Source organism: Coregonus clupeaformis, chromosome 37, assembly GCF_020615455.1.
Source record: "Coregonus clupeaformis isolate EN_2021a chromosome 37, ASM2061545v1, whole genome shotgun sequence".
In the NCBI taxonomy this organism is placed as follows: domain Eukaryota; kingdom Metazoa; phylum Chordata; class Actinopteri; order Salmoniformes; family Salmonidae; genus Coregonus; species Coregonus clupeaformis.
The window spans coordinates 24,887,518-24,911,627 of NC_059228.1; the positions used below are offsets into that span (position 1 = coordinate 24,887,518).

Consider the following 24,110-nt stretch of genomic DNA (forward strand, 5'->3'; position numbering starts at 1 on the left):
TATACCTGCTGGAGCGCAGACTACGGGTGGGTGCTTCTATGGTGACCAATGAGCTAAGATAAGGCGGGGATTTGCCTAGCAGTGATTTATAGATGTCCTGGAGCCAGTGGGTTTGACGACGAACATGTAGTGAGGACCAGCCAACAAGAGCGTACAGGTCACAGTGGTGGGTAGTGTATGGGGCTTTGGAGACAAAACGGATGGCACTGTGATAGACTACATCCAATTTGCTGAGTAGAGTGTTGGAGGCTATTTTGTAAATGACATCGCCGAAGTCAAGGATCGGTAGGATAGTCAGTTTTACGAGGGCATGTTTGGCAGCATGAGTGAAGGAGGCTTTGTTGCGAAATAGGAAGCCGATTCTAGATTTAACTTTGGATTGGAGATTCTTAATGTGAGTCTGGAAGGAGATTTTACAGTCTAACCAGACACCTAGGTATTTATAGTTGTCCACATACTCTAGGTCAGACCCGTCGAGAGTGGTGATTCTAGTCGGGTGGGCGGGTGCCAGCAGCGTTCTATTGAAGAGCATGCATTTAGTTTTACTAGTGTTTAAGAGCAGTTGGAGGCTACTGAAGGAGTGTTGTATGGCATTGAAGCTCGTTTGGAGGTTTGTTAACACAGTGTCCAATGAAGGGCCAGATGTATACAAAATGGTGTCGTCTGCGCAGAGGTGGATCTGAGAGTCACCAGCAGCAAGAGCGACATCATTGATATACACGGACAAAAGAGTCGGCCCAAGAATTGAACCCTGTGGCACCCCCATAGAGACTGCCATAGGTCCAGACAACAGGCCCTCCGATTTGACACATTGAACTCTATCTGAGAAGTAGTTGGTGAACCAGGCGAGGCAGTCATTTGAGAAACCAAGGCTATTTAGTCTGCCAATAAGAATGCGGTGGTTGACAGAGTCGAAAGCCTTGGCCAGGTCGATGAAGACGGCTGCACAGTACTGTCTATTATCGATCGCGGTAATAATATCGTTTAGGACCTTGAGCGTTGCTGAAGTGCATCCATGACCAGCTCGGAAACCGGATTGCATAGCGGAGAAGGTACGGTGGGATTCGAAATGGTCGGTGATCTGTTTGTTAACTTGGCTTTCAAATACTTTCGAAAGGCAGGGCAGGATGGATATAGGTCTGTAACAGTTTGGATCTAGAGTGTCACCCCCTTTGAAGAGGGGGATGACCGCGGCAGCTTTCCAATCTCTGGGGATCTCAGACGTTACGAAAGAGAGGTTGAACAGGCTAGTAATAGGGGTTGCGACAATTTCGGCGGCTAGTTTTAGAAAGAAAGGGTCCAGATTGTCTAGCCCAACTGATTTGTAGGGGTCCAGATTTTGCAGCTCTTTCAGAATATCAGCTGTCTGAATTTGTGTGAAGGAGAAGCGGGGGGGGCATGGGCAAGTTGCAGCGGAGGGTGCAGAGTTGGTGGCCGGGGTAGTGGTAGCCAGGTGGAAAGCATGGCCAGCCGTAGCAAAATACTTGTTGAAATTCTCGATTATTGTAGATTTATCGGTGGTGATAGTGTTTCCTAGCCTCAGTGCAGTGGGCAGCTGGGAGGAAGTGCTCTTATTCTCCATGGACTTTACAGTGTCCCAAAACTTTTTGGAGTTAGTGCTACAGGATGCAAATTTCTGTTTGAAAAAGTTAGCCTTTGCTTTCCTGACTGCTTGTGTATATTGGTTCCTAACTTCCCTGAAAAGTTGCATATCGCGGGGGCTATTTGATGCTAATGCAGTACGCCACAGGATGTTTTTGTGCTGGTCAAGGGCAGTCAAGTCTGAGGAGAACCAGGGGCTATATCTGTTCTTAGTTCTGTATTTTTGAATGGGGCATGTTTATTTAAGATTGAGAGGAAATTACTTTTAAAGAACAACCAGGCATCCTCTACTGACGGAATGAGATCTATATCCATCCAGGATACCTGGGCCAGGTCAATTAGGAAGGCCTGCTCGCTAAAGTGTTTTAGGGAGCGTTTGACAGTGATGAGGGGTGGTCGTTTGACCGCGGACCCGTTACGGACGCAGGCAATAAGGCAGTGATCGCTGAGATCCTGGTTGAAGACAGCGGAGGTGTATTTAGAGGGTAAGTTAGTCAGGATGATATCTATGAGGGTACCCATGTTTACGGATTTAGGATTGAGGGCATCTAGTTTGGATTGTAGGATGGCCGGGGTGTTAAGCATATCCCAATTTAGGTCACCAAGCAGTACGAACTCTGAGGATAAATGGGGGGCAATCAATTCACATATGGTGTCCAGGGCACAGCTGGGAGCTGAGGGGGGTCTGTAGCAAGCGGCAACAGTGAGAGACTTATTTCTGGAAAGGTGGATTTTTAGAAGTAGAAGCTCAAACTGTTTGGGCACAGACCTGGATAGTATGATAGAGCTCTGCAGGCTATCTCTACAGTAGATTGCAACTCCACCCCCTTTGGCAGTTCTATCTAGACGGAAAATGTTATAGTTGGGATGGAAATTTCAGAATTTTTGGTGGCCTTCCTAAGCCAGGATTCAGACACTGCTAGAACATCAGGGTTGGCGGAGTGTGCTAACGCAGTGAATAACTCAAAAAATATAATGTATACTGAACAAAAATATAAACACAACATGTAAAGTGTTGGTCCCATGTTTCATGAGCTGAAATAAAAGATCCCAGAAATTTTCTATACGCACAAAAAGGTTATTTCTCTCAAATGTTGTGCACAAATGTGTTTACATCCCTGTTAGTGTGCATTTCTCCTTTGCCAAGATAATCCATCCACCTGACAGGTGTGGTATATCAAGAATCTGATTAAACAGCATGATCATTACACAGGTGCACCTTGTGCTGGGGACAATAAAAGGTGATTCTACAGATGTCTCAAGTGTTGAGGGAGTGTGCAATTGGCATGCTGACTGCAGGAATGTCCACCATAAGTTGCCTCCAACGTTGTTTTCAAGAATTTGGCAGTATGTCCAACCAGCCTCACAACCGCAGACTACGTACGGTGTCGTGTGGGCGAGCGGTTTGCTGATGTCAACATTGTGAACAGAGTGCCCCATGATGGTGGTCAGTTATGGTATGGGCAGGCATAAGCTACGGACAATGAACACAATTGCATTTTATCAATGGCAATTTGAATGCACAGAGAGACCGTGATGAGATCCTGAGGCCCATTGTCTTGCCATTCATCCGCCGCCATCACCTCATGTTTCAGCATGATAATGCAAGGCCCCATTTCGCAAGATCTGTACAGAATTCATGGAAGCTGAAAATGTCCCAGTTCTTCCATGGCCTGCATACTCACCAGACATCGTGTTCCAGTTCCCGCCAATATCCAGCAACTTCGCACAGCCATTGAAGAGGAGTGGGACAGCATTCCACAGGCCACAATCAACAGCCTGATCAACTCTATGCGACGGAGATGTCGCGCTACATGAGGCAAATGGTGGTCACACCAGATACTGACTGGTTTTCTGATCCACGCCCCTGCATTTTTAAGGTATCTGTGACCAACAGATGCATATCTGTTTTCCCAGTCATGTGAAATGCATAGATTAGGGCCTAATGAATATATTTCAATTGACTGATTTCCTTATATGAACTGTAACTCAGTAAAATCTCTCTGTCTCTACACACACACACACACACACACACACACACACACACAACCACATACACACACACACACTCCTCTTGTTATCTCTGCACACATGCACATACGTACAGTACGCAATCAACACTCACCTCTCTCTCTCGCCACCAAACTTGTGTGTGGTCTCATGCATTTAGAGAGACATTCTGCACCTCATCTTGCGTTGTTTGTCTAACATGTCACTCAAAATCAATACACACCTCAAGGTGGATGAGAAACATTTGATGCTTGTCTCTGGAAATCAAACCCTGAACAAAAAGGGTTATTGATGCTATACTTATTTACTGTCTTCAAAATTGAGTTGAGGTTTAATTAATTTTAAAAGCCTGGAAATCACTTACCTTGAGAATATGATTATGGTGGTGATGATATGTTTTCTCAGATTTTCTGGTATTCTGATAGGCTTATTAAATGTGTGGTACTGTAGCTATAAAAGGTGTTTCAGTCTACATGAAGCATCAAAGACACATAGAAATCAGCTGAATAATAAGCCTTGCTGAGTGGCCAGCTGTGTCCATTGAAGCCAGATAAGAATGGTTCTGTCCTGGTGGCCTGCTGCACATGTAATATGCTTTTAGGGTTTCATTGAGGAAGAGTCAACATGAAGGGTGCTTATTATTTGAAGAGGAAAAAGTTATTAATCTTAGTTGTACCTGTCAGCATTGTGCAGCATATCACCCAAAGCCTTTTCCTAATCCTCTGGCCTCATTCCTTTGTTTTTCTTCAGCGAGGCAAATTGGTTGTGTTGGTCAGCTGAGTATCTGCCCTGGTGCCAGATGAGGACACAAGACGGAGGCCAAAAATGGCCCTTATTTTCCTTCCCCTTATCTGTGTTGGTGTCAGCAAGGAGGGATCAAATGAAGTTTTGGAAAGTCTGTATGTCACATCCACTGTCTCTAGATGATATCTCAGTAACGGATGAATGAAAATTACTTAATGTGAAAAGTTATGTACCGTCAGAATTGGACAGGTTATACTTCACTTTCATGCACCTCATGAAAACTTTATAACACTTTTGCCGCTTTTTTTAAGTAAAGCACATTTTCATCATAGTCATTGTCTTGAACAAGCAGACATTTATGGTTGTCAATGCAGAGGCCTTTGACAACCATTTTGGGTACAGAGGAATGAGTTTCAATAGAGCTGCTCCTCTATCAATTAGAACAGTGCAGTGTGATGTTTACTCAATGGCTTGGAAATCAAATGTCTCTCCTCTGTTTGACCAACTTTCTATATTTATTTATTTATTTCTCTGAAAAACCAGCACACTGCTCGTCAGTAATACTTTTTTATTCAGCGTATGTGTCGGCCTATTGGCCTTCGTCAGATGGTTTAGAAAACCTGTTTTTGAAAAGAAGTGGCCTTTAAAATGTTGAGGTATATTAATGGCCTTGTTCTTTCTCTCCCAGTTTTACTCCCTTTATCTTTCAAACTCGTCCTCTGGAATATGTCTGTTGGTCTCTCTATCTCTATTTTCACTTGCTCAGCCTCTCTCCCTTATTCTTCTAAAATAGCATATTTTCTCCTTTTAAGGAAGACAGACCGTGTTCAGTCCCCAAACCTGACTGACTGTGTGTATCTTCCCTTCCAGCGGATAGAAAGAGAAGAGGAAGGAGAGGAGGAGGAGAGGAGGGTGGGTGTGTAATGGGGTGGCTGGTTAGAGTATAGAGGACATGAATCAGAGAGTTGTTACTGGACTGCAGGCTCCTCCACTCTGGGGTCCATAGTGTAGTAGGGAGGCCAGGGACCCTCACTCCTTTCCTGGGTATAAATCTGTCAAAGTCAGGGTTAGGGTTAAGGAGAGAAGCTTCCGGAGGTATGCAGATATTGCTCTCAGGAAACAGGAGAGTACTAAAATGTTACCCCTCACTACTGTGCTTCTCTTTACTCTATCATGGTTAGGATTAAAGGATAGATTGAAAGATAGTGTTGTTTTTAAAGTTTGCTACCTTCATACCTTCATAACATCAACAAAGGATAGGCACTGTAATGTGTTCTGGCACAAACAAAATATTCAAAACAATATTTTACCTGTACGTAAAATGTATGCAGGCATGACTGTAAGCAAGTCATTTTGGATAAGTGTCTGCTAAATGACATATATTATTATATTATATTATGTCAGTCTGCCTGTGTGTGGTCGCTCCTAAACAGGAACAGAGGGGTGTTTGGTGGTGTATTGCCACAGAATGCTGGGCGGGACTTTAGAAGCTTGGGCAACACTTCAAACCGTCTCCCTTTTGTGAGTTCTATTCTCAGCATCCTTTGAGGGGTAGAAAGGGTTTCCTGTCCCTATTTTATCCAAGCTTCTCTTTGAAGACAGCAGTCCTCATTGGATTAACCCTGTTACATGTGATTAGCCCCTTTTACAGAGTCGGATGATAGAGAGCCGCATGACACTAGACTGTCTGCTTCCCTGTGAAAGGATTTCAGTACAAAACAGACACAGAACATTTCAGTATAGAGCACATTACACCCAATCTTGTCTAATCTAATTCTATGCTCTGTTCAAAAGTAGTGCACTAGGGAATCGGGTTTCATTTGAGATTTTGTTTGTCTTTCTCTGTGTGGAGTTGTTGAGATGCCTCCTTGTAAGATAGTGGATATAGGCGGTCTTGTCAAGGGGCTGCGAAGCATCAACGGAATCAGGTGCAAAATTGTGGTGTTTATTAACAGGTGCAGAAGGTGAGCTGGGACCATGGATATTACCAAGATGTTGACTAACACTGACATATAAACATGGACTCTTAAAAGAATAAACAACAATATAAATAGGATTATCCTAAATGCACCTTAACATGTATTTAATCAATTAAATGTCACTCTATAATCGGATCACACACAATAATGTATATATGAGTGGTGAATACCTTAATACATTTCAACATATCATGACATAATATCACATAAAAAACATTTAACAAATAATGATTATTATTACTGAACGCGCGTGCCGGTCACATTCACATAGTTATCCATCAGGTGCGCGTGCTCTAATTAGAACGTCCAGCTCACTCCACAAACAATCCGCGATGGTGAGTAGGGGCTGGTGATACAATGTAACTTTAAACTCTTATAAACAATGTTAACATTTCTACTCGCGTGTGATATTTTGTGAAAGAACTGTTGGACATGTTTAGCGATAGGAATATGTTTGAAAATGCTAGCGAGAAGAACAAACATTAGCAATGATTTGCAAATTGTGGTTGGCGCCAGATGAGGGAAATGCATTGGAGTGGAATGTCGGAAGTGTCATTACACTCCTCTTTGGGTGCTACACCTCAAGCTCACCTATGGGGTTTCTGCATTGCCACATTTTTTATGGTGCCCCGGTTCCTGCACTTCTCCCCCTCCCTGCATCTTCCTCCCCTTCTCCCCCTGGTTTACTTTCTTCTCAATGGTCAACCTCTACCTACATTTTACTTTAACTTCCTCTCCTTCACGTTCTCTCCATCTGTCACTCTTTCTGAACCTCATTCTGAGAAAATACTTAATCAACAAACTGTTCTCAGCAAACACATCTGAAAGGATTGTACAGATTTTGGGCATTTGTTCAGTTTGGCTCTGCCTAAATTGACATCCCTCCCTGTCCCCATCTCTTTTGATATGACTATCTTATTCTCTCAGGCTTTCTTTGAACTTTGCTTCTAAAGAAGCTGGGAAAATGAGGCAGTTTTGAATAGAAAGCTTTGCAGTAGCCTTGTACTCTGTGTTTTTTGTTTCATGCAAAAACCAAACAGAACGGAAAGCAAACAGAACAAAACAGGGACGGAATTTATCCAATAGAAACATTTGTTTTCTATGCAAAACATTTTCCATATTAATTTAACTGTTTCAGTTGCAAAACGTTTTGCTACGGTGTGTGACTAATGAATACACCCCTGACCTTTATTACTGCACTTGGGCTTAGAGGTGTTCATTATACCATCCCTTAGCAAGAGGCTGCACAGCATATTCGTAGCATAAATCAACTCAGTTCACATCTCCTAAACAAGCTATGTGGATTACCTAAGTCTAATTTAGTCTTTACGAAGTGTACTTTTAGATCAGATCAATCCATTTCTGTTAGGCATTGATTTCCTGTGTTTATTGGGTTGTTCCAGCTGTTGAAGCAAATAAAATAAGTCACCTTGAAACCACAGAATTTAGAACATCTTTTGTTAACAGGTTATTTCCTGAACATTCATTTAAAGAATTATTTTAAATTCAGCAGGCTCAAAATACACCACAGTAGGCATTGAACTGCTGAATCTCTAAATGAAGTAAACTTTTTGTAGGGTGTTATGCAATCGTTCAGTGTTTCCACCTTGACGCTTTAGGTACATTAAGGTGTAAAAAAGAGGCAAAGAAACAGGTAGGGGGTATCCACTCCACCTAAACAATGCTAAGGAAAACACTAATTCCTTACAATTACATATGATCATATTAATCCCATTTTCTCTACCTCCTTCTCCTCTAACCCCCAGGTCTAAGGACCTGATCAAGGAAGCCATCTTGGACAACGACTTCATGAAAAACCTGGAGCTGTCTCAGATCCAAGAGATCGTGGACTGCATGTACCCTGTGGAGTATGGCAAAGACAGCTGCATCATCAAGGAAGGTGATGTGGGCTCACTGGTCTATGTCATGGAAGGTAAATACCGTAGTTTTACTCTCTCCCTGTGTCACACACTGTGATGTGTATGTCTGGTATTGGGGTTGTTTGAGGCTCTTGTTTTTGTTTGAAACAGGAAGTGATAAGCATTATTGGGAATAACCGTTACAGTTAGGAGATCAGTGCTTGAGCCCTCTGTCCAGACTGGATCTCAAGGGATTTTGGAATGTGCCATTTAGTTTAATGCTTTGCCACAATGACATTGTAAAAAAAAAAGTCCTACACGAATAAAACCTTCACAGAGTACTTTTTCCTTTCCATAATCACCACAGACTTGACCTCTAGGATTCTGGAATGGGGCCATTTAGACAACTTTTAGTGTCTAAAAAGTTTAGAAAAGATAAGTGAATTGAAGTGATCTTGACAATGACAAAGTCACTGCACTGCACTATAAAACTCCACCGACCCATAGCAATAGTAATGTGAAACATTATTAAACGTTATGTGTTTGCAATAGCATTATCTTCTCTGCTTGTCTATGGGGGGATACTACTCAGAGATAAATGTGTGCGTGTGTGTAATAGTTAGAGAGGCATTTAAAGTTAATTAGAGCGATTATTGATTGACACCACTGGAGGAGCATTGATTTTATACAGGCCACTGATTTAAATGATGCAATCTGCAGCAGCTTTTATGGATTCTAGGTGCCTTATTGGATTAAAATTTGGTAACTGGGATTGTTTATTTATTTTGGTTTTGGTCATGCAGTAAACATTGTGTTGTCAATTTAAATGAACCCAAACAGGCTTTTGCTCTCTTTAGATCTGGGCATGAGAGGAATCCCCATCAATGCCAATGCTGACTGAATGAATATATTTGATAATGTAAAATGCATACAGTCCCAACATCTCTGAAATAGCAGCACATACTGTACATTAAAAATGATTGCGATTGAGTATAGAAAAAAAGTCAGGGACACATTTCTATTGTGGTCCTCTAGCTTGGGAAATCCACTCCACCTGTAAAGAGCAGTGGCATGTGTTGAAGGAAGTACACTATGTTGACTGAGCTGTCTCATTGTCACTGACACAGTGTCACTGACATTGACGGCTCTTCAACAGGAAGGCTGCTAAAATAAACTCCTTTAAAATCACATTTTACTTTGAGTTTAGGAGAGACAGCTGCGGCATTGTTTTCTTTGCCTGTAGACTTAAAATATGAACACCTCAAGAGGTAGATATCAGAACTGCGGTATTTAAAGTTGATTATGTTTATGAGAAGGCATTGGGCCACCACGAGCAGCCAGAACAGCTTCAATGCATTTTGGCATAGATTCTACAAGTGTCTGGAACTCTGTTGGAGGGATGCGACACCATTCTTCCACAGGGAATTCCATCATTTGGTGTTTTGTTGATGGTGGTGGAAAACGCTGTCTCAGGTGCCGCTCCACAATCGCCCATAAGTGTTCAATTGGGTTGAGATCTGGTGACTGAGACACACACACACACACACACACCCTTTAAACCCCCTATATGCTCCTTTGAGACCCCTCTTTCAAAGTCTCTGAGATCCCTTCTTCTAGCCATGGTAGCCAAAATATTTGTATACATGACCCCAAGCATGATGTGATGTTACTTGCTTAATTAACTCTGGAACCACACCTGTGTGGAAGCACCTGCTTTCAATATACTTTGTATCCCTCATTTACTGAAGTGTTTCCTTTATTTTGGCAGATATCTGTACCTCACTGATCAATACCACCTATACTTTCCCATTAGTTTGACTTAGACAGCAAACTAGTTCTGAATGCAAGACACACAAACATATCAGTGGCGATTTTAGCATGTAAATGTTGGTGGGGCAAACAAAACAAAAAAAATGTGGGATGCATGCCAGCAAAGACACTACACTACACTAAACAATACATTAATTGCACTATAAATCAAATCAAATTGTATTTGCCACATACGCCGAATACAACAGGTGTAGACATTACCGTGAAATGCTTACTTACAGACCTTAACCAACAATGCATTAATTTTTTTATAAAAAAGTAAAATAAAACAACCAAACAACCAAAAAGTGTTGAGAAAAAAAGAGCAGCAGTAAAATAAAATAACAGTAGGGAGGCTATAAACAGGGGGGTACCGGTGCAGAGTCAATGTGCGGGTGCACCGGCTAGTTGAGGTAGTTGAGATAATATGTACAGTGGGGAGAACAAGTATTTGATACACTGCCGATTTTGCAGGTTTTCCTACTTACAAAGCATGTAGAGGTCTGTAATTTTTATCATAGGTACACTTCAACTGTGAGAGACGGAATCTAAAATCCAGAAAATCACATTGTATGATTTTTAAGTAATTAATTTGCATTTTATTGCATGACATAAGTATTTGATACATCAGAAAAGCAGAACTTAATATTTGGTACAGAAACCTTTGTTTGCAATTACAGAGATTATACGTTTCCTGTAGGTCTTGACTAGGTTTGCACACACTGCAGCAGGGATTTTGGCCCACTCCTCCATACAGACCTTCTCCAGATCCTTCAGGTTTCGGGGCTGTCGCTGGGCAATACGGACTTTCAGCTCCCTCCAAAGATTTTCTATTGGGTTCAGGTCTGGAGACTGGCTAGGCCACTCCAGGACCTTGCGATGCTTCTTACGGAGCCACTCCTTAGTTGCCCTGGCTGTGTGTTTCGGGTCGTTGTCATGCTGGAAGACCCAGCTACGACCCATCTTCAATGCTCTTACTGAGGGAAGGAGGTTGTTGGCCAAGATCTCGCGATACATGGCCCCATCCATCCTCCCCTCAATACGGTGCAGTCGTCCTGTCCCCTTTGCAGAAAAGCATCCCCAAAGAATGATGTTTCCACCTCCATGCTTCACGGTTGGGATGGTGTTCTTGGGGTTGTACTCATCCTTCTTCTTCCTCCAAACACGGCGAGTGGAGTTTAGACCAAAAAGCTCTATTTTTGTCTCATCAGACCACATGACCTTCTCCCATTCCTCCTCTGGATCATCCAGATGGTCATTGGCAAACTTCAGACGGGCCTGGACATGCGCTGGCTTGAGCAGGGGGACCTTGCGTGCACTGCAGGATTTTAATACATGACGGCGTAGTGTGTTACTAATGGTTTTCTTTGAGACTGTGGTCCCAGCTCTCTTCAGGTCATTGACCAGGTCCTGGGCTGATCCCTCACCTTCCTCATGATCATTGATGCCCCACGAGGTGAGATCTTGCATGGAGCCCCAGACCGAGGGTGATTGACCGTCATCTTGAACTTCTTCCATTTTCTAATAATTGCGCCAACAGTTGTTGCCTTCTCACCAAGCTGCTTGCCTATTGTCCTGTAGCCCATCCCAGCCTTGTGCAGGTCTACAATTTTATCCCTGATGTCCTATATCCCTGATGTTGGCCATTGTGGAGAGGTTGGAGTCTGTTTGATTGAGTGTGTGGACAGGTGTCTTTTATACAGGTAACGAGTTCAAACAGGTGCAGTTAATACAGGTAATGAGTGGAGAACAGGAGGGCTTCTTAAAGAAAAACGAACAGGTCTGTGAGTGCCGGAATTCTTACTGGTTGGTAGGTGATCAAATACTTATGTCATGCAATAAAATGCAAATTAATTACTTAAAAATCATACAATGTGATTTTCTGGATTTTTGTTTTAGATTCTGTCTCTCACAGTTGAAGTGTACCTATGATAAAAATTACAGACCTCTACATGCTTTGTAAGTAGGAAAACCTGCAAAATTGGCAGTGTATCAAATACTTGTTCTCCCCACTGTACATGTGGGTAGAGTTAAAGTGACTATGCATAAATAATGAACAGAGTACCAGCAGCGTAAAAAGATGGGGTGGAGGTGGGGGGGTAGTGCAAATAGTCTGAGTAGCCATGATTAGCTGTTCAGGACTCTTATGGCTTGGGGTAGAAGCTGTTGAGAAGCCTTTTGGACCTAGACTTGGTGCTCCGGTACCGCTTGCCGTGCGGTAGCAGAGAGTAGGGTGGCTAGAGTCTTTGACAATTTTGAGGGCCTTCCTCTGACACCGCCTGGTATAGAGGTCCTGGATGGCAGGATGCTTGGCCCCAGTGATATACTGGGCCGTACGCACTACCCTCTGTAGTGCCTTGCGGTCGGAGGCCGAGCAGTTGCCATACCAGGCGGTGATGCAACCAGTCAAGATGCTCTCGATGGTGCAGCTGTAGAACCTTTTGAGATTCTGAGGACCCATGCCAAATCTTTTCAGTCTCCTGAGGGGGAATAGGCTTTGTCGTGCCCTCTTCACGACTGTCTTGGTGTGTTTGGACCATGATAGTTCGTTGGTGATGTGGACACCAAGGAACTTGAAGCTCTCAACCTGTTCCACTACAGCCCTGTCGATGAGAATGGGGCGTGCTCAGCCCTATTTTTTTCCCTGTAGTCCACAATCATCTCCTTTGTCTTGGACACGTTGAGGGAGAGGTTGTTATCCTGGCACCACATGGCCAGGTCTCTGACCTCCTCCCTATAGGCTGTCTCATTGTTGTCTGTGATCAGGCCTACCACTGTTGTGTCGTCGGCAAACTTAATGATGGTGTTGGAGTCGTGCCTGGTCATGCAGTCATGGGTGAACAGGGAGTACAGGAGGGGACTGAGCATGCACCCCTGAGGGGCCCTCGTGTTATGGATCAGCGTGGCTGATGGTGTTGAACGCTGAGGTGTTGAACGCTGAGCTGAGGGCACTATGGTGTTGAACGCTGAGCTGTAGTCAATGAATAGCATTCTCACGTAGGTGTTCCTCTTGTTCAGGTGGGAAAGGGCAGTGTGGAGTACAATAGAGATTGCATCATCTGTGGATCTGTTGGGGCGGTATGCAAATGGAGTGGGTCTAGGGTTTCTGGGATAATGGTGTTGATGTGAGCCATAACCAGCCTTTCAAAGCACTTCATGGCTACAGACGTCAGTGCTACAGGTCGGTAGTCATTTAGGCAGGTTATCTTAGTGTCCTTGGGCACGGGGACTATGGTGGTCTTCTTGAAACATGTTGGTATTACAGACTCAGTCAGGGACATGTTGAAAATGTCAGTGAAGACACTTGCCAGTTGGTCAGCACATGCTCAGAGTACACATCCTGGTAATCCGTCTGGCCCTGTGGCCTTGTGAATGTTGACCTGCTTAAAAGTCTTACTCACATCGGCTATGGAGAGCGTGATCATATAGTCATCCGGTGCTCTCATGCATGCTTCAGTGTTTCTTGCCTCGAAGTGAGCATAGAAGTGGTTTAGCTCGTCTGGCTGGGCAGTTCGCGGCTGTGCTTCCCTTTGTAGTCTGTAATAGTTTTCAAGCCCTGCCACATCCGACGAGCGTCAGAGCCGGTGTAGTACGATTCAATCTTAGTCCTGTATCGACTCTTTGCCTGTTTGATGGTTCGTCGGAGGGCATAGCGGGATTTCTTATAAGCGTCCGGGTTAGAGTCCCGCTCCTTGAAATCCGGCAGCTCTACCCTTTAGCTCAGTGCGGATGTTACCTGTAATCCATGGCTTCTGGTTGGGGTATGTACGTACGGTCATTGTGGGGACGACATCATCGATGCACTTATTGATGAAGCCAGTGACTGATGTGGTGTACTCCTCAATGCTATCTGAAGAATCCCGGAACATGTTCCAGTCTGTGCTAGCAAAACAGTCCTGTAGCTTAGCATCTGCGTCATCTGACCACTTTTTTATTAACCGAGTCACTGGTGCTTCCTGCTTTAGTTTTTGCTTGTAAGCAGGAATCAGGAGGATAGAGTTATGGTCAGATTTGCCAAATGGAGGGCGAGGGAGAGCTTTGTATGCGTCTCTGTGTGTGGAGTAAAGGTGGTCTAGAGTTTTTTTTCCTCTGGTTGCACATTTAACATGCTGGTAGAAATTAGATTTAAGTTTCCCTGCATTAAAGTCCCCGGCCACTAGGAGCGCTGTCTCTGGATGAGCGTTTTCCTGTTTACTTATGGCCTTATACAGCTCATTGAGTGCAATCTTAATGCCAGCATTGGTTTGTGGTGGTAAATAGACAGCTATGAAAAATATAGATAAAAACTCTCTTGGTAAATAGTGTGGTCTACAGCTTATTATAAGATACTCTACCTCAGGCGAGTAAAACCTTGAGACTTCCTTAGTATTTGATTTTGTGGATTAGCTGTTGTTTACAAATATACACAGACCACCACCCCTTGTCTTACCGGAGTCAGCCGTTCTATCCTGCCGATGTAGCGTATATCTCGTCAGCTGTATGTTGTCCATGTCGTCGTTCAGCCACGACTCGGTGAAACATAAGATATTACAGTTTTTAATGTCCCGTTGGTAGGATAACCGTAATCTTAGGTCATCTAATTTATTTTCAAATGATTGAACATTGGCTAATAGGATTGATGGAAAAGGCAGTTTACTCACTCGCCGTTGGATCCTTATAAGGCACCCCGACCTACGTCCACGATATCTCTGTCTCTTTCTCCTGCGAATGATGGGGATTTGGGCCTTGTCGGGTGTCTGTAGGATATCCTTCGCGTCCGACTCGTTGAAGAAAAATACGTCCAATACGAGGTGAGTATTCGCTGTCCTGATATCCAGAAGCTCTTTTTGGTTATAAGAGACAATGGCAGAAACATTATGTACAGAATAAATTACAAATAACGCGAAAAAACACACATAATAGTACAATTGGTTAGAGGGCTGTAAAACGGCAGCCATCCTTTCCGGCGCCATTATCAAATAACGGTGACAAACCGCGTCCACAAACTGTTAGGGCCTACATAAAGCTGTCCCAACAGCAGAGTCCCAACAGCAGTCCCAATCTGGCAGCGAAACAGTTCATTCAGCCTAATTTACTGCCTTTTAAGAAAACATAGCTGATATGGCTGACTTGCTTAAACAAATGTGGTTTATACTGACAATTGAGATGTACAAACTATGGCATAAGGGGACGACAAGCGGAAATCCATAATTTAGTGTAAGGTTCTGTATTTATTTTCGTAGTCATTTACATTACATTTTAGTCATTTAGCAGACGCTCTTATCCAGAGTGACTTACAGTTAGTGAGTGCATACATTTTTCATACTGGACTCCGTGGGAAACGAACCCACAACCCTGGCATTGCAAGCGCCATGCTCTACCAACTGAGCTACAGGGGACTTAGTCAACCTTGTGTTCTTGAACGTAGCCCTGTTTCTTTGTGTTCTTGAACGTAGCCCTGTCTTTCATTTTTGTTCATTGATTTCACCTGTGTTTGTTACGCACCTGGTCTCATTAGCTCCTTATTTAGTTCAGTTCATTCTGTTTGTGCCTTGTGAGGTATTGTTCATTTTGACTCTACTAAGCCTTTTCCTAGCTCGTTTGTGAGAACCAGTTATGGCCTTCAGTCCTAGTTTTTGATTCTTCTGCCTGTTTGCCTAACTGTGTATGACCATTGCCTGCCTGTTTTAACGATTCCTGCCTTCTGCAAAGGCAAAATAAACACCTGCCACGCTCTGCACGTGAATCTACACCTTTTTCTCCCTGAGTACATGTACATTTTAGTCATTTAGCAAACGCTCTTATCCAGAGCGACTTACAGTTAGTGCATACATTATTTATTTATACTGGCTCCCCGTGGGAATCGAACCCACAACCCTGGCGTTGAAAATGCCATGCTCTACCAACTGAGCTACATCCCTGCCGGCCATTCCCTCCCCTACCCTGGGCCAATTGTGCACTGCCCCATGGGTCTCCCGGTCAGCTACGACAGAGCCTGGATTTGAACCAGGATCTCTAGTGGCACAGCTAGCACTGCAATGCAGTGCCTTAGACCACTGCGCCACTCGGGAGGATTCATTACATTTAGATTAAGACATTAATGAGCGAGCTAGGACGGACGTATTCAGTATAACTATTTGTTTAGCTCTTTTGAAATGTAAAGTGACATTTATTCAGAACATGGGCCATTTTTACAGTGTTCTCCCTGTACACCAAGTCAGAACTGTAGGATAAATAAAGGGGGCATATAAGCAGACAATGAAAGCTCTTACAATATTCAATGATGACATTTCTCTAAAACAGGTTATAGGCTACATGTGCACCACCAAGTCAGAAAAGTAGAGGGGAAAATATACCAAATTATTAGGGTGAGGCACATGGGCTACTAACAGCTTACTACACAACATACACTTAGTATTACTTTCTTAGCTACTGAATACATATCTCCCTGGCATATTTCATAATTTATGCAGCAGCATACAATTCATTTTTGGACTCACCTTGTTGTGCTGTGCTCACTTGAACAGGAAGGTGGCGCGGCGGTCCTTCGTGGGCAAATTTTGTCATCAAAGTCTGGCATTCTCTGGATTTATGGTGCTTTCAAGACAGCTGGGAACTCGGAAAAAAAAACAAGGTCGAATCATGATGGCCAATGTTGAATGTTTATCATTTTAAACTTGGAAAAGAGACCCTTAATACCAGATTTGTGACCACACAGCCACTCCACTGAATAGCAGGCTCGTGTTTGCTTTGCAATGCTAGCAGTTAGCCACTGATTCCTTCCAAACCCCTCATTGTTGAATTTGCGATTTCCAACTTGTGTAATGTTTGTCCAATGGCCGATGAGCACTGATACGTTTTATCTATAATTTCTCTTAATTATTTATCTTCATATGACAAGGATTAAAAAGGATTTGCCAGTAGATTGTCGACTTGATTCATGATGATGACTGCTAGCTAAGATTTTGAATGTATGATGTTTGACATGATCAGTCCAATCAAAGCGTAAAGCTACTGTAGATATAACGTGATTTGACGTCATTTTATCTGTGGCCAATGACCTTGAGCCTTCTTGGATGGGCACTTCTAATGTAACTTTATGGCAGCACCCAAGGGGCTTGAATTGTTTTGCTCTACACTTAGACTTGGCGGTGACGTAGTGTCCCCATGAGTGACAGAACACTGAGCCAATCACGGCGCAACTAGAGAACATTACCAACACCTACGCTCCGTATTTTCCGCTGGCTGCCGCACCACCACAGACAGCACTGAGCTAGGCTGAAACACCTGCATCTTGGGGCTGCCTAACCCAAGAAAGCAAAAAAGAGACCATGTTTGTATGCGGCTAAATTAACTCAATGATTATTATTTTTTTTTTTAGATTGTTTGCAAACTGATATGTGACACGTATTAATGCCAAAATAACATGCAAAATAGACAAGCCCCCCCAAAAATGATGGGCTCTGCCCCACCTGCCCTGAATGACGGGTCACCACTGACACACACACTGTGTGTGTGTGGCATTCGATATCCCCATCTGCCTCAATAGAGTTGGACCTCCTGTTGAGAGCAAGTGTCTCCCTCACCACATGATAATACATCTCCCCACAGGATGGACACATTCAGACAGATGATGTGGAGCATGCTTCAGAGGGATAGTTTGGAGACTCCGTGACAATCACATACAGTGAGGGGAAAAAAGTATTTGATCCCCTGCTGATTTTGTACGTTTGCCCACTGACAAAGACATGATCAGTCTATAATTTTAATGGTAGGTTTATTTGAACAGTGAGAGACAGAATAACAACAACAAAATCCAGAAAAACGCATGTCAAAAATGTTATTAATTGATTTGCATTTTAATGAGGGAAATAAGTATTTGACCCCTCTGCAAAACATGACTTAGTATTTGGTGGCATAACCCTTGTTGGCAATCACAGAGGTCAGACGTTTCTTGTAGTTGGTCACCAGGTTTGCACACATCTCAGGAGGGATTTTGTTCCACTCCTCTTTGCAGATCTTCTCCAAGTCATTAAGGTTTCGAGGCTGACGTTTGGCAACTCGAACCTTCAGCTCCCTCCACAGATTTTCTATGGGTTTTAGGTCTGGAGATTGGCTAGGCCACTCCAGGACCTTAATGTGCTTCTTCTTGAGCCACTCCTTTGTGGCCTTGGCCGTGTGTTTTGGGTCATTGTCATGCTGGAATACCCATCCACGACCCATTTTCAATGTCCTGGCTGAGGGAAGGAGGTTCTCACCCAAGATTTGAAGGTACATGGCCCCGTCCATCATCCCTTTGATGCGGTGAAGTTGTCCTGTCCCCTTAGCAGAAAAACACCCCCAAAGCATAATGTTTCCACCTCCATGTTTGACGGTGGGGATGGTGTTCTTGGGGTCATAGGCAGCATTCCTCCTCCTCCAAACACGGCGAGTTGAGTTGATGCCAAAGAGCTCGATTTTGGTCTCATCTGACCACAACACTTTCACCCATCTCTCCTCTGAATCATTCAGATGTTCATTGGCAAACTTCAGACGGGCCTGTATATGTGCTTTCTTGAGCAGGGGGACCTTGCGGGCGCTGCAGGATTTCAGTCCTTCACGGCGTAGTGTGTTACCAATTGTTTTCTTGGTGACTATGGTCCCAGCTGCCTTGAGATCATTGACAAGATCCTCCTGTGTAGTTCTGGGCTGATTCCTCACCGTTCTCATGATCATTGCAACTCCACGAGGTGAGATCTTGCATGGAGCCCCAGGCCGAGGGAGATTGACAGTTATTTTGTGTTTCTTCCATTTGCAAATAATCACACCAACTGTTGTCACCTTCTCACCAAGCTGCTTGGCGATGGTCTTGTAGGCAATTGCAGCCTTGTGTAGGTCTACAATCTTGTCCCTGACATCCTTGGAGAGCTCTTTGGTCTTGGCCATGGTGGAGAGTTTGGAATTTGATTGATTGCTTCTGTGGACAGGTGTCTTTTATACAGGGAACAAGCTGAGATTAGGAGCACACCCTTTAAGAGTGTGCTCCTAATCTCAGCTCGTTACCTGTATAAAAGACACCTGGGAGCCAGAAATCTTTCTGATTGAGAGGGGGTCAAATACTTATTTCCCTCATTAAAATGCAAATCAATTTATAATATTTTTGACATGCGTTTTTCTGGATGTATTTTGTGTTATTCTGTCTCTCACTGTTCAAATAAACCTACAATTAAAATTATAGACTGATCATTTCTTTGTCAGTGGGCAAACATACAAAATCAGCAGGGGATCAAATACTTTTTTCCTTCACTGTAGTAAAAGGTGCTTTCTCAATAAAAGGGTTTTGAATTGGCTTGAGAGGCCTGATACTTTGAAAGAAAGGAGATTAAAAGGATGTTGGATTATGCCTTTATTTACCCTGCTCCCTCCTTTCATTCAACCCCTTCTCAGCGCTTTCTTGACATCTTCATTTTTAATGACTTATCTGCGCTCTTTTGTGTGTAGGAGACCTCTCCTAACCTTCTGTCCTTACTTGCGCTGTAGGTTTCTCCCTGAACACAATCTGCTTCAGTGGTAAATGTTAGTAGTTTCACCCTGAGGTCAAGAGCCTTGATTTAAGTGGGAAAAGGTCCAGTCTGTCACCTTTAAGCAGGACTGTCGACAGGACTGCTGGCTGTGTCTTTGCCAAGCCTGTGACAGCCAGCATCCTCTGGCCATTATTTCTGTTGTCAGTAGCTATGTTTCCATTAACTTGTCCAGTTATTTTTTAGTCGACATTTAGAAAGTTTGCATTGAAAATAGATTTGACAATTGTCTGCTATAGTGCGTTTCCATTGAACTATCTTGCTTCAGTAAAAACAGCTGGACGTAATAACGCAAAAGCCAGCATGGATAAATTGCAATAATTTACTTATATATTTGCCATGTTCTAATAATTCTCATGTGCCAATGTATCGCTACGGTCCCTGCCATGGTGAAACTTTCACTCCTGTAGATCTGAAATAATTGGATGGTGAAACTTTTATCCAGCCAACCAGAAAAGCAAGGCGAAGCAATTCAGCCATTCTTGAAAGTCAGGACAAGGATCCTGCAAACAAATCTGATTTTTATAGTTGAAAGTAGATTTAGCAGGCAGTAAGCATTTAGAAATAAATGTGGAGTGGAGCTTCATAGTTACGTCTTGATATCACGTGCTCCGCGTACCTTCAAATCATCATTTATTTGAAAAACGCGGTTTCTGTCATCATTTGTCGCAATAAAAGTAAAATAAAAATCTATATTTGCTGTTTACAATACATGTCGCAATGCTTTTGTCGAATAAACCTGGGTCAATGGAAACCTGCCTACTGGTGTGACTCAATTGTATCAGTGTTTGTGACGAGCCGTTAGCCCCGGGGTAGCCGCTCTCCTGCAGGGGATAGCTCATCAGCATCAGGATGGGGAGGGACATTCATCCCTTTAAAATGGAACCAGTTTTTTGACGATTGAATAGTTGCAGAACTTGGGCTGAGGTAAACGTACTATGCTGCTCAATGTGATGAATAATGGCCTAAATGAATGGTTTTGACTTAAGTCTCTGGTCCAGTGTAGTTGACGTGGAGCTGCTCTTGAACACTGGGGGTTCTGATTGGGTGCTTGGGATCTGAACACTCTTACAGGTTGATAATGGGGATAATAATGGAGTTAATTAGATCCCATTATTATCAAGGGTTTCCTTGACTATGCAATTTACAACTCCCATGAAGTTATAAATCTGTTATAATCAAATGGATTTCCCACTTACGTAGAGGCAGCATTGCTGAGGGCCTCAGCTGAATCCGCCTCTCTTGATCCCAAGTTTGTCCAGACTTTCCCTTGTTCTCTTTTCAGAATTTCTATGAGACTTGTTAAAATCTACACTATTGGATTCAGGGGATTTAAAGTTAGAGGCATATCCTGAGGGATTTAGCGTTTTGTTGACACAAATTGGACACACTCTCCAATTATGTTTTTCGACCACACTTTAAGAAATGAGAAATGTTGCATTGTGATGTATTTGCTCCTATTAGAGCTCAGTTGTTGGCTTGAAGGTCGGTTTTAGATGTCACCACCTCATTTAGAACCAGTCAGATAAAAACTGACACATTTTGGCAAATTATACACACTGTCTGAGGCTTATGCAAAGTCCCTCGAAAGACGTTGTCGACTAACAGATTTCTTTGTTAATGTTGTGAAATACCTTGACTAGTTTTCCTATGATACTCGTTGATATTGTCCTGATATACCCCCATTCATATGTGCTCTGCATAACTGTTAGTCTTTGTTTGCATATTCATCTAATATAAAAGCTATCAGAAAATTATGCAGGTGTTAACTTTTTTTATTCACTTTTTAGCCATTATGCATATTTGATTAATGTGATAGGCTAAACCCCTTAGTTTCCCTGCCATCCCCTCCCCTCCATGTCACCTTGTAGGCTACTTGATCTCATAGACTCAATGCAATTGACTTGAAATGCCGAGAGACAAATACTTGTTCCTGTACTCTATTATGTGTGATATTCGCTGTTATAAATTGTATTTGTGTAGATTAACTTTTATTGTTTAAAGAAATTATGAAAGAGATTATTATTTTATCATGGCATGGGGTTGTGCAATGAGAGACATGTATTTGTTTAAAATCTATCACTTGATAGTTTCATTTTAGAAAGGCAAATAAAATGTGTTTTTTTGCTAAATGCTATATATCCGCCTCACTCTCAGAGAAATAAGTAGTACTGCTAGGTTTTGCACAGTCAAATATAACTAATAACTACATTTTTAATAAAGAACTGTCAAATGATACATCAATATTGAATAATAATTATTCAATACAGTAATATGAGCTCTGTATGTAAAACATTTAAATTTTACATTTTAGTCATTCAGCAGATGCTCTTATCCAGAGTGTATTCATCTTAAGATAGCTACAGTAGGTGAGACAACCACATATCAAAGTCAAATATACAGGATACGAACATTCCATTGCAGCTAAACAATCTAAACAATGGTAGCATTTAGCAAATAAATAAATTCATACACATCTAAAATCTATGAATAAAAAATCTGAGAACAGTAATATTTTACACACACATGAAGCAATAATTTCTGATGTAAAAACACAAATTTGAATAATTGGTGGATATAGCGTTTTGGAAATAAAGTATTCAGATATCTTTTTGTTAGTTTGGGATAATTGGATGTAGGTTTTCATGGAAGACAGCCTTGCCTCATAGGCCAGTGAGCACCAAGCCCAACTCTCTAAAAGGCACACCAACCAATTTATCACAACTCAGTGAAGCGATGACAACCCTGGCTTCAACCTCAGAGAACACCACTCAACTCTTCACTCTGAGCAGCCTTGATCTTATTAGAGTCAACAGTGTTCAGTGTGTGTACAGTGCCTTCAAATAAAACAATAATATATCTTGATTAGATAAGTATTCAAACCCCTGAGTCAATACATGTTAGAATCACCTGGCAGCGACTGGGGTAAGTGTACCTATTAAGCCCACCAAAATTTAAGTTTAGACATTTCTAACATATACTTCCCTAATTTTTATAAGAGAAGTGGAGATAAAATGAAAGATTAATCTCTCATGTGAAGTTTAATGGCTTTACTTACAATATGTTTTAATAAGACATACAAATATTTTATAAAATATGTGAAACGTCCGGATTGGACTTAAAGGGTACCGAGTATCCCATTTAAGCCCATTGGTGTTCCAAATAAGCCCACCTCTTAAATAATAATTTAAAATTAATTTCCAAATGTTCAAAACTTACAAACTTACATTTCTTATATAAAATTAGATTATATGAATCTCCCCTAAAGTTATTAAAATAAACTGATCTGTCACGCCCTGACCGTGAGAGGCCTGTTGTCTTTAGTTGGTTTGGTCAGGGTGTGAGTTTCTATGTTTACGTTCTAGTTAGTCTATTTCTATGTTGCAGTTCTAGGTTGTGTGTCTATGTTTGGCCGGGTGTGATTCCCAATCAGAGACAGCTGTCGCTCGTTGTCTCTGATTGGGGATCATACTTAAGTAGCCTGTTTGCCTACCTTAGTTGTGGGATCTTGTTCCTGTTAGGCTGGTATGTGTATAGCCTTTTGGACTTCACGTTACGTTGTGTCTTGTTTTGGTTTGGATGTTTATTGGGTGAATAAACATGTAAGCTTTTCATGCTGCACCTTGGTCCGACCCGTCTCTCAACGTTCGTGACAGAAGATCCCACCACAAAAGGACCAAGCAGCGTGCCCAGAAGGAGCAAATGCCTGGTACTCAACGGGAGGCTACGTTGGTAGATGTCCTCCTCGGTTGGGGGAAAATCCGTTACGGTAAGGCAATGAAGGAGGAAGCCCGGGTCGGAGAGGATCAACGGCGACATCAACGATGCCGGCCGAAGAGGAAGCCCAAGAAGCAGCACCAAGAGAATTTTGAGGGGGGGCTCACGGGGTGGATGACGAGGCAGCAGGAGGCCGGGAAAGGGCTGACTAGAGAGGAGGAGGCCGCTATTTTAGAGGTCCTCCAAGACCTGCGAATCGAGAGAAAAGAGCCCCGACCACTGCACCCGGTGGGGTTCCAGTTGGAGTGCCTACGACCATGGGAACAGGAATGGGAACAGTTTTACACTGAGGAGTCGGAGGATGATGACGACGACGATGAGTTTCTGTTCCCTAACTCGTGGGGGCTCCCGGAGGAGTCCTCACTGGAGGAGGATTGGGCGCGGAGAGAGAAGGACTGGAACAGTCGTACATATCCAACGCCAGTCCCCAGCCCGGTACGTCCCGGGCCTGCTTCTCGCACCAAACCAGTGGTGCGTGTTCCCAGTCCGGCACGGCCCGTGCCTGCTCCTCGCACCAAGCAAGTGGTGTGTGTCCCCAGTCCGGCCCGGCCTGTTCCACCGGTGCCTGGTCCAGCAACGGTCAGCTGCTCCACTCCGGAGCCAGAGCAGTCCGCTCCACCGGTGCCCAGTTCAGCTCCGGTCAGCGGCTCCACTCCAGAGTCAGAGCAGTCCGCTCCACCGGGGTCCAGTTCAGCTACGGTCAGCGGCTCCACTCCGGAGTCAGAGCAGTCCGCTCCACCGGGGTCCAGTTCAGCTCCGGTCAGCGGCTCCACTCCAGGCCCAGACGTCAG

General features: G+C 43.2%; 1 protein-coding gene across 2 annotated transcripts in view; it reads left to right on the plus strand.

The window, feature by feature from the left end:
- The window catches only part of LOC121553393 (cGMP-dependent protein kinase 1), a 169,753-nt gene that overhangs the window by 26,223 nt on the left and 119,420 nt on the right, over window positions 1-24,110 (plus strand). For both annotated transcript variants that reach the window (XM_041866461.2, XM_041866460.2), the window contains exon 2: window positions 8,102-8,268. In XM_041866461.2, the coding sequence (XP_041722395.1) occupies window positions 8,102-8,268 (167 nt within the window). The remainder of the gene's footprint in view (window positions 1-8,101; window positions 8,269-24,110) is intronic.